Here is a 12,116-nt window from a genome sequence, read left to right on the forward strand (position 1 = left end):
ATCTTATACAATTTTTTAAATTTATTTAGTCAATAAGCCTCTATATAATCTATATAACAAGTAAGGAAATGTCTGCAATGATCCCATGAGTGCAGAGTGAATAATCTCTTTCTATCTCAGTTTCCGAATGGATGTGAAACAATTTTATTTCAGAGACTGACATATTCCTTTCTCTGCATCATTCTGCAGCTTTTGAAAGATGTTAAATATTACAGCTGATCACAGAGAAGGCTGTTGTCTGGCACCTCCCTTTTTATTTTCTAGAAGATGAGGTATAAAACTCCTCAGTCCACCAACCTCTACTTTCCTAAGAAATAGTTACCAATCTAATATCATTGATTTTCCATATCTCAAGTAGTAATATAAGTACAATGCTAGTAAAAAAGAAATCCGAGGAAATATTGAGGCTGGAAGCAAGGTAAGTTTCATACAGAAGAAGATTACAGGTGAATCCAAACCCTGGCACATCACCTACCCTGACTCCTCAACCAGTATCCAATATAAGCCAGAAATGCTCTTTCAGTCAGCTAGAAAATGTAAGGTATTATACTGTAAATATATATAAATCTCATACATAATATACTAAATGGTACATAAAAAGTAAACACAGTTAAAACTTTGTGTCCTTATTTCTAAGACATATATTCCACAGACTCCCTTATTTCTTTATGTAGTAAAAAGAGACGTTGTGGGTTTTGACCTACACCTATATCACGAGAAGTAAATAACAGCACAAAACGACTTTCACTTTTTTCTTTTTTTTCTTGTAACATTTTGAACTAATATTTTTTGGTTATTAAAAACGCTGAGGACTTTGCTGTTGGTATTCATTCCTCCTTCTGAATTAACAAAACCTCTTAATAAACCTGGCCCCCTAGACCCTGCAAGATACAAACAAAGAAGCACACATACTTTGCAAACTAAAGCAAATCAATTTCTAATGCTTGCCAGGTCTAAACATGAAAACATACGAACGACTGAAAGCACTTAATCAACTTAATGCAAAAATAAATTTCTTGGTAATTATATCATATATTGATTTTCTGTCTTTTTCTTATCTTCCTTCTAACTAGAGCTTGAGCCATGCACATCAAAAATCAAATTCTGACTTCATTTGGTGATGCACGTAGTCAAGTGTTCACACTTAGTACGCAGTAAGCTTTTAATTAAGCTTACTGGTATATAATTTTCTCTAGCAGAATGTAAAGAATATTCAGTATTTCTTTTTCATTTTTATATAATAAGCTACTTATTAAAATTTTGTAGAAATTAACAGAAGACTACAGTAAGTAGGAGAGGTTAATACAGTGTAGGACTATACAGTGGGTCAGACACATTTACAGAGTAATTTCATTATAATTAGAATGGCCAAAGTCACTGAACAAAGCTGAACTATCCCCAGAGTACAAAGGTTTGTGTAACTTTTACAATAGCTTTTTTTTTTGCCTGCCTTTTTCATTCATGCTGAAAGAGAGAAAAGAAAAATGGAACTTCCCATTATGCATCTAGAGGTTTTTAAAACCATATTGCTATTCATTAAAGGTTTCCGTCACAACTTTTGAATTACATCACATATAATGCAAGGAATGAAGCAACATCTGCGATCTCCTGACAGAGTACCATTTCAATATATACTCAACAAATATAAAATGTAACAGGTTTCAAGTCAATATGTCATTCAGTAAGTGAAGCGTAAATATTTATCTGAGAATATGAGTTCACTGACAGAGAGATACATTTTGCATTTTGTTAAAAATTCAAAATAGCAAAAGCAATACTAAATAAACTAAAAAGCAAGACAATGCTTCTGGAATCATGCCAAGGTATCATTGAGTTTGTTAGGCAATTGCAACAGTCATAAATGATGTTCGTTAGCATCAAAAGAAGCTTGTGCACCTGAGAAAAGTATTTTAAATATATTAATCTGCAAAATAAAACATTATTGTGAAGCAGAAAGTTCAGTTGTGACTACATTTGATTCAACTTTTTGTTCTTGCTGTTTTTCAGCCATTTAACTAAGATTACAAAAGGAAATATTTTTTTTTAACAGGATAGTAAAACTGCTGTACCAACTCATTGAAATCAGTTAAGAACTTGAAAGAACTCTCCCACAACCTTAACAAAACTTAAATTTTTATTTTCTTTAAGGAATGTTAGCAGTACGTACTTACGTCACACAAATTTGCCCATTTGAATGTCTATTCATAGGTTTCAATTCAGAACAAATCAAACATGAATCAGTACTGGACTAGAAAACTGGAAATAAAACTGAAATAATATTTACTGTTACTTAAATATTGTCTGGGAGAAGATACAGCTGAAGAAAAGAATAAGTTAAAATTAGCAAAAAGTGCCAAATGACAGAAGAGCACTCAATACAATTATTTTTCTTCTAAACCCCACACTTCTTTAAGGAACAAATTACATTAAGCAAATTGAAAATCTGTTCACAAGACAAGAAAAAATTCCGATAGAAAAGCCTTATCTCCTTCACCTCTAGTTCTCCATAATTAAGTCACTTTTTTTTTTCTCAGAGAAATCTTTCTGTTAATTCTCAAGTTGGCTGAAAGGAAACAGGATTTAAATAAAGTCAAAACAGCCAACTGCCAGACGCTTTGTACCAACAACCAATCACTTTAAATTACTGAAAGAGTAGATGTAGACCAGTGAATTATACATTACTAAAAAAACGTAACAAAACTACAAATAAATGTGCTATAGCAGAAGGTCAAAAATAGTTTCAAATATGAATGCTAACAGGTAGCAGGTAAGTCTGTGTGTGTGTCTGAATGTCTAAAATGGAACTTTTGAATCCTCAATCTATAAGGCTGCTTCTTGCTAGCTGCAATTGGTATGGACTGGTGTAAATTTTGATAAAACAGAAGTGGTTCTGCACATAGACTATTTAGATTGTGAAAATGGAGGCTGGGGTGGTGAGGGTGGTAGGGGACTGACAGGATGGGTCCTGGAAGAAGAATGGCTGCCCAGAAAGAAGGGGTCCCTGAAAGAAGACAGTTAAGATCCTGGCTGGTGGAAAGATGCTGGAAGTGAGGAGAGATCCTTGAGACCAGCGTGATGCACTGAGATGAAATGCTGCGGGACTTCTCAGGGACCATGTCCAATAACACCTGAGAGGTAACTGCATGCAGCTGAACAGCAGAAACCAACATTACTTTCTGCCTGACAGGTCCAGGTCAGCACTGACCTCTCAGCTTGGAAGGTATGCTGAGATCTAGTGAAGGTAGCGCTGGTTGGTAGGGTGAGAGAATGAATTTGAAAGAGAAAATCACATCAAGTAAAAGCTCTGATCTCATCAGTTCTTAAACAAATCCCAGTATTCAGATGCACTACATGTTCTTGTTCACTCTGTCTTGCCTGTGATAGTCACAGAATAGGCTAAACTTCACTGCAGACAGTAGGTCTACAAGTTCCTATTCATTTTAGATAGCTGAATATGGAAGCTAAGCATGCTTCATACCCAAAAGAGAATCATAAAATGGTTTGGGTTGGAAGGAACCTTAAAGATCATCTAGTTCCAACCCCTCTGCCATGGCCAGGGATGCCTCCCACTAGATCAGGCTGCTCAAAGCCCCATCCAGGGGGAGCTTTGAACGCTTCCAGGGATGGGGCAACCAAAATTTCTCTAGGCAACCTGTTCCAGTGTCTCACCACCCCCACAGAAAAGAACATCTTCCTAGTATCCAATCTAAATCTACCCTTTCAAGATGAAAACCGTTACCCCTTGTCCTATCACTACACTCCGTGATAAAGAGTCCCTCCTCATCTTTCCTGTAGGCCCCCTTGAAGTACTGGAAGGATGCTATAAGGTCTCCTGAGCCATCTCTTCTTCAGGCTGAACAACCCCAACTCTCTCAGCTTGTCTTCATAGAAGTGCTCCAGCCCTTCGATCATCTTCAAGACCCTCCTCTGGACTCCCTCCAATAGGTCCGTGTCCTTCTTATGTTGGGGGCCCGAGCTGGATGTAGTACTCCAGGTTGGGCGTCACGAGAGTGAAGTAGAGGTGCAGAATCACCTCCCTTGACCTGCTGGCCACGCTTCTTTTAATGCAGCCCAGGATACAGTTGGCCTCTGGGCTGCAAGTGCACATTACTGGGTCATGTGGAGCTTCTCATCAACCAACACACTAAGTCCTTCTCCTCAGGGCTGCTCTCAATCCATTCTCTGCCCAGCCTACATTTGTGCTTCAGATAGCTCCAACCCAGATGAAGACCTTGCGCTTGGCCATACTGAACTTCATGAGGTTTGCACAGGCTCACCTCTCAAGGCCTGTCCAGGTCCCTCTGGATGGCATCCCTTCCCTGCAGTGTGTTGACTGCACCACACAGCTTGGTGTGGTCAGCAAACTTGCTGAGGATGCACTCAATGCCACTGTCCATGTCACCAACAAAGAGGTTGAACAGCACTGGCCCTAGTACTGACCCCTGAGAAATGCCACTCGTCACTGGTCTCCACTTGGACATCAAGCTGTTGACTGTGACTCTTGAGTTTGAGCATCCAGCCAATACCTTATCCACTGAGTGGACCATCCATCAAGTCCATGTCTCCCCAGTTTAGAGACAAGGATGTCATGCAGGACAGTGTCAAATGCTTTGCACAGGTCCAGGCAGATGACGTCAGTTGCTCTTCCCTTATCCACCAATGCTGTAATCCTGTCGCAGAAAGCCACCAAATTTGTCAGACAGAATTTGCCCTTACTGAAGCCATGCTGGCCATCATCAATCAGTTCCTTATTTTCCATGTGCTTTTGTATAGTTTCCAGGAGGATCTGGCTCCGCGATCCTGCTGGGCACAGAGGTGAGGCTGACTGGCCTGGCAGAAAAAGCATTCATCTGGTGCTTGTTTTTGGGTCAGTTGGGAATGGGTGGCAGGATAGGTGATCTGAATTGCCAGAAGGTAAAGCAGATGCGGTGTGCAGAGGTAAGTGTTAAAAATGATCGCAGCTTCTGCGTTTACCACATCGACTTGTCCCATCTCCTTATCCCAGTGACGCAGTCGGTAAGCCTACATTCTGCACCATGCCTATTTGTTCTTATCTACCAGACTGAAGAGCAGGACTAGCAAAACCATTGTCCTCTACGACAGGCAAGGGACAGAGCTCAGTATGTCTCAGAGCAAAAGGATCATAACTACTATTCGAAGCAAAAAACAGCGCCCAGACATTGCCAAGGGGACAGAAGTCTTTTAAAGTGTGCAGTGCACAGAAACCTTCCTAGTTTCTGGTTCCACATAACCACTGGAAAAAAGCTTCATAAAAGCTTAGGAAAATAAAGACATGCAGATTCCATCTTGGTGAAATCCCTACATTCACAACTGTGTAAGCCAGTATGACCTGGATGCTCCAAATCCTGGTACATACTTGAAGAGGAGATTAGAGTGAAAATAGGACATAAGGCAATAGCTAGCGTGTAAAATAAGATAGGGTCCTATAAGTGCTTCCTCACCTGTCTTAATTAACACCTCTGTCACTAGTGGTGGTGCCCCCCATTCATTCTGGTTTACCTTTCTCATTCTGCTTCTATGCAATTCCCTAAGCCATCCCTCTCTTCTATACTCCCTATCTTATTTCTAACTTTGTGTGATCCTTCCCTCTAACACTGCCTCAAGCGTTCTTCAGATTTTCCCTCTCTTATGGCAGTACACTACATTTGGTTTTCTTTTCTTTGTCTTTTTAAAAATTACTGGAGCACCTGCTGTAGATTATCCCATTGCTTTCTCTAAACTAAAAACATGACAAAGAAAGATCTTTATTGTATTGTGTCCTTTTTTTCTTGTTTATTTTGTTATCAACTTATACATCCAGTTCTAGATCAAGTTCTTAGCCCTTTCATTTTTGGATTCAATCTAACAGCCCTTGCACATCCGTCTGTTTTAATGTTACTGAATGTACCACTAAAACGAGCCAGCTTTCGCAAAAACCAGGATGCTCTCACCTGCCACATCCATTCATCGGAGAGGTGGATTAGATAAACTTCCGAGTTCACTTCCAAGAGTTTCCTATGATTTTATGATTAGGTTCACATACATTTCAAGACACAAATCTGTTTTTCTGAATACTGGTTTAATTTTGCTTTCCAAAGGAGTATGGAGTTCCACACCAAGACTATTCTGGGAAAGTTCACGGACGTATTTTTCTCCCTAAATACACCAAAATTTCAGTAAAATTTGTGACTCTGAAAAAATTAGAACTTGTCTTAGACAGGGGATGTATTTTAGGAAACCCTCACTTAAGTTATCCCTGAAACTGGAGCATTAATCTTACTTTGGCTTCATCAACTTTCTAAACAACTGACCTGTGTGCACGCAGCTTAGAACACTTAATGGAGCTCCATTTAAAGAGAATAATTGTATTCTTACAAACAACTTCTTATAAAAAAGTTATAATAAATTTTGTATTCTGTTACAATAATGGCTGAAATTTCAGTAATGATACTTATCTCTCTTCCATATTTCTCATGTCTCCTGGCCTTTGGCCTTGTAAAGAAATTATATTCAAATTTCAACATTGCAGTAAAATGTAGCAGTTGGAAAACCCCTGTATTTTGCTTGCCCTGACAATCTGTCAAGACAGGATTAGTATTAATTCCCATACTCATATAGGATCTTTTTTCTTCCTCTTTTACATAACTAAGCACAAGTAATCTTGATCCCTTGGCAGTATAAATCTTCAAGAAGAGTTCATTCCTAATTAAAAACAATTCCATTTTGTTGAAACCAATAAAATTTGTCTATAGATTGCTTTCAGTGTTTAAGTACAGAAGTACCAAAAATAGAATGTGCTTGAAAGAACACACACGAAGCCAAAAATAACTGCCTCAGGTGGAAACAGCTTCCAGCAGAGAAAATGCTAATTTTATTTTGATAAAAACTGAGGGCAATGGTACCATATTAAAGAACTAACACTTGTATGCCTACTACTCACAGAAAGATGCTTCTCGGCGCACTATCTTAACTTCACTTCATGCCCACTGTTAAGCAAATATGCCCACATCTATGCTGGAGATGCAGAAATTGTTGGTAGTGAAAACTGCAACTGCATTAATGCTATACTATACCTCTTATCAAAGGGGCCAAAATGACCATATAAGGCTGGGTCTTCCAGTGTTTTTCATTCGGGTTGGCAATGTGAGCAGGTGACAGATTTACCTATTTATTTACAGTTACTACACGGTATTGTAAATTAATGCTTTAAAAACCCTCAAGGCTGTTATTGTTTTGTGGATGGGCTATAGCATAGGGAATATTTAATTACACATATTCAATTAATATTTAATTACACAATCAATGATATTTTCGAAGACCAAAAAAGTGACCTAAAGAAGTGCTTCAGAGCAGTTCTTCAATTGACTTATATGTCTGCACACAGCTCGATGTTTGCAGTGGTCATGTTTATTCATTCTTAAATGAACATTAGTTCAATTTTTAAACTAGGAAAAAAAGAAAGTTTTGGCAGTAGCTACAGCTTATCATGGAAACGATAAGACTCTCATGCACAATGAATTTGGAATAACATCAAACCATCATGAAATACCAACTTTAACACAATCCAGGAATGTAACACTGGTTTCTTTTACCTTTATAGGGTTGCTACAGGAAAAAAAAAACAACAAAAAACTTCAAAAACTAGTTTTGATGTATTTCCAATAAGGATACAGGGTATTTGTGCATAAAGATTTTAGCTTACTCATCAGAAGTGTGACTATACCGAAAGACAAAAAAAATACCGTCTGAAGTCTACAGTCTGGATCAGTCTAAAGAAATACAAAAACACAGACCTGCAGTCATGCTGGATCTTGCAGCCCAGAAGGCCAATCACGTCCTGGGCTTCATCAAAAGAACCGTGGCCAGCAGATCCAGAGAGGTGATTCTCCCCCTCTGCTCTGCTCTCGTGAGACCCAACCTGGAGTACTGTATCCGGCTCTGGAACCCTCAGCACAAGAAGGACATGGACCTCTTGGAGCGGGTCCAGAGGAGGGCAATGAAGATATCAAAGGGCTGGAGCACTTCTGCTATGAAGATAGGCTGAGAGAGCTGGCGGTGCTCAGCCTGGGGAAGAGAAGGCTCCAGGGAGACCTTATAGCGGCCTTCCAGTACCTGAAGGGGGCCTACAGGAAAGCTGAGGAGGGGCTGTTTGCGAGGGTATGTAGCGATAGGACGAGGGGTAATGGTTTTAAACTAGAGCAGGGTAAGTTTAGATGACACATTAGGAAGAAGTTCTTTACAATGAGGGTGGTGAGACACTGGAACAGGCTGCCCAGAGAAGTGGTGGAAGACCCATCCCTGGAGACATTCAAGGCCAGGCTTGATGAGGCTTTGAGCAACCTGATCTCGTTAAAGATGTCCCTGCTTACCGCAGGGGGGTTGGACTAGATGACCTTTAAAAGTCCCTTCCAACCCAACATGTTCTATAATTCTATGCTGTTCTTGGCAAATTCAGGTATGTGGTGGCCTAAAATCTCATGCTAAGATGGCTCTCTATTCAGGAGCACCAAAGATGGTATCCTGTTTTAACAACAACCTTCCCAAGTCACTTGGGAGTCACTGAAATACAATATGCGAAGCCACAAACTTTTTCTCCAGTTGCACCAATGGCTAAGAAGCACTGCAAAGCAACTGCATTTTTCAGCAGCCTAATCTCATGCATGGTCCAAAAGGAAGCTGACTTATTCCTATAAAACACTTCTCAAACAAAGAACTCACATTACAGTCTTTACTAATAGTTCCATAGTTCAAGTGCAACTGCTTTCTCCTATGATATGAGCAGTAACAAGGACTTTTAAGTTTCTCTTTTTTCTATCGCACTTCATTTTCTTGTATATTCAACTGAAAACACTGAGGAACAAGGAATGAATTATTCTTTGTCTTAAGTACAACCATAGGCATCTTGAGGAGTATTAAAGTGTAAAAAAAGAATAACAATAATTCATACTATGATAGCTGCAATTGAAAACTACAGTGGTATTTTACTGTAGGCACAATTTCCAAACCCACAGGCAAAGAAAATAACCTTGAACAAAATAAAGCTGTTTTTATCCAAGAATAATCAGTGTTTGTGATCACTGCACTCTTCTGTAAGCAAAATCTTATTTCCTTCTAGAAACGAGCTGTTAAAAATATCATACAAATTACCATCACTCACCTCTCCTATCATTTCTGCCTGCATTGGTGGATTTGTCAGAAGGGCAAGGGCAACGTCCTTCACATTTCACTGAGATTTGTTTTCCTGAGACACAGGCTTGATAGTCTAATTTACACTGTAAGGAGAGAGAATGACTACCATTAATATAAACATCTTTTATAATAAAAATTACAGCTCTTTAAGTATTTTGAGGCAATCTTTCATGAAGTGCTTGAATCTTTGCAGACATAGGTGCTAGGACAAATTTTCCGTCTAATATGCTACCTTTGTACTAAGAATTAGATTACATATAAAGATACAAAGCTTTTGTTCCCTAACCTGGCTATGGTTTCAGGCTCAATTCAAGCATGAATGCACTTCTGGTGTTAGACTGATTTGAATATGCATATTAAATGGAAGTAAACTGCATTGGTTTTATTTCTACTATATGAATAAGGCAACAATATTCATTATTGATGGGAAGCGATTAACAGTGAATTATTGTAGCATTTATCACTTAATTTCTATCTTTAAGATGACAGTATCCAAGTAAAAAGCAATAACAAATAAAATGGAAAGCTGTGCCTGATGCAATTCTGCACAGTGACAATCTTTTCCTATATAGAAACAGATTAATTTTTGTTTCTGATTCTGATCGGATACTTACAGCTCCAATTCAGAAACCATACAAAAATTAACTAAGTCTAACCAGGAAATTGAATTGTTTTCAATCATATAAAAATATCATAGTTGAAGACCACACACATAGAAAACAACATTATTGTAAACACTGTCATTCTTACTGAAAAGTTGCACTTTTTTTCCAAAGCAGATCTTTCTGCAGGACATTTTGCCAATGTAATACCAGGAAAAACACAAACCAAAACACGTGTGTGTGTAAATATCTACAAAGAGCTTTTGCAGAAAAGGAAACGAGGAAGATGGTTATGGAGAACATTTTATCCTTCAATAAAGGATGGAAGATATCTCATTAATTAGCTAAGGGATGTATAACTTAAAAGTGAAGGAGTCAGTAACTTCAAGTAACAAATAAAAATACGAAGTGTTTTCTGTGCATCACAATACTTCAGAAGAACAATCTCACCAGAATTTTTGCCTTATATTCCCTGACTCATCTTCTGTTTGGGTATCTAGCTTTAGTTTAATGCGTATTCCTTATACAATTATCAGGATTTCTGTCAAATCCTAATGTTGAAGTTTCTCTCTGTCTCTCCTGAAAATGAGTAAGGGGTGGGAGCACTGTAGCTATGTAAGAATAAGGGAGGCTCCTGAAAGGCTACACTTGAGGTTTCCACTAGTATGCGGATATAAGCACTGTGAATTTACAGGACTTTATCAGCCTCTCATGCAGTCAGACTTCTAACCGTGTTGTACTGTCGTGCAGTTCTTTACCTATAGATATATATACCTATAGGTATATACCTATACCTACCTTCACCATACAAGCTGAACTGCATGACTGCATTGAAATAATAGCCTTATGCACCACTGCCAATACCAAAAAGACAACATATCAGAAGAGAGAGAAAAGAATAGCTCAAATTTTGTGTATTTACTTAAAATCATCATTATAGTTCAGTTCTGAATGTGCCATCTTTTGCCAAAAAGGCACGGTTAAAGGACAATGAGGCTAAAAGAAACTTTTAATTCTAACAAAAAAGAACAACAGATTTGCTCCAACTGAAAGCTATACGAATAGCACTAGTGTCTTATAAAGGACCAGAAAATTGAAGCAAATCAAACAGCTCTGCCTATGTTGAGTACATGAATGCCGTTTGAATCCCTGCACAATTATCCTGGCTGTACAGGAGAGTGCTTGCATTAGCCGTGATGCCGGCCAGACCTCTTTCCAAATAGCACATGGCCTAATTCATATGTATTTTAATACTCAAAACAATATTCAGAGTTAGTTGAATGGATCATAGCCTGAATTTAATATGTGCTTCTGTTGAAAACAGTATCTTCCCTTTTTTTAAGATCTGAGAATCTTTATTGTTGAATCTTAGTAGCTTAAGAAGTCAAACCTACAAATACCTGTGTTTTCGGCTTTGATTACTCCTGTTGCTGACTGAACTTAATGAGACTACCATTTAAATCTGGACACATAAACCCGTTTCAGGTTAGTTTTACTGAGAATCAGAATATGAAAAGTGCAAATCAAAGGAATACTTTTTTATTTTTTGAAGATTTCTTTAATCCTTTAATTGAGAAACTATTAGTTACAGACTCCAGTGTTACTGTTTTCTCTCAAATATTGCTGAAGAAACTAGTAAGTACTTCAAAGCTGCTCCAGCTAACATAATAAGTTGTGAGTTTAGTCCTTTTGATTTATGTTTCTTTAGAGTTACCTACTGAGTCCTGTTTGCGAATATCGTTGCCCTTTTAAATGTTAAGAAAAACTTAATGCTGCCACCAGCCACAGGCACTGATGCCTGAGTTAGTGAGTGCAAGGTAGGTCAGCACATAACACTTCCAAATCAGTACTCCCATTCACAGGTACGCTAGAATTTTTACACTCACTGAACTCATTTTATGGATAGTCAGGTGGCAGAGATAGATTCCTTGTCTCCAGATACAAAACAAAATCATGGTGCTTGCATAAGTCAGAAAGTAATTCATAGGCTGTTCTGACAATTTCGTGTCAGCAGCTAATGACACCAGTAATATAACTCTGGTTCAAACCTCTTGTCCTTGTTCCCCAAATAAACAATGCACTGGGATATTGCAAAGGTAGCTCAGCTAAATAAAGGCAGGTCAACGTTGCCTCATCATTACTCTCAAACTGGCAGAAAAGCAAGCAAGAAACCTGAAAAACTCCATAGAAAAAGAAATCTGTGGCATACAGAATATGAGGACACAATGAGAAGCAGTGATACAAAGGAGAAGTAGTGCTGGGAACAGTGATGAAATAATTTGTTTTGTGTGGAAAACATCTGAAGAGTTTAAACGGCAAAAAAAT

The 12,116-nt window shown here is 38.3% G+C and overlaps 1 protein-coding gene across 1 annotated transcript in view; it reads right to left on the bottom strand.

Annotated features, from left to right (window-relative positions):
* Positions 1-12,116, bottom strand: part of SPOCK3 (SPARC (osteonectin), cwcv and kazal like domains proteoglycan 3) — a 217,119-nt gene that overhangs the window by 53,951 nt on the left and 151,052 nt on the right. The window contains exon 6 of the mRNA XM_074589830.1: positions 9,158-9,272. Coding sequence (XP_074445931.1) covers positions 9,158-9,272 — 115 coding nt within the window. The remainder of the gene's footprint in view (positions 1-9,157; positions 9,273-12,116) is intronic.

Source organism: Larus michahellis, chromosome 5 (genome assembly GCF_964199755.1).
Source record: "Larus michahellis chromosome 5, bLarMic1.1, whole genome shotgun sequence".
Taxonomy (NCBI): domain Eukaryota; kingdom Metazoa; phylum Chordata; class Aves; order Charadriiformes; family Laridae; genus Larus; species Larus michahellis.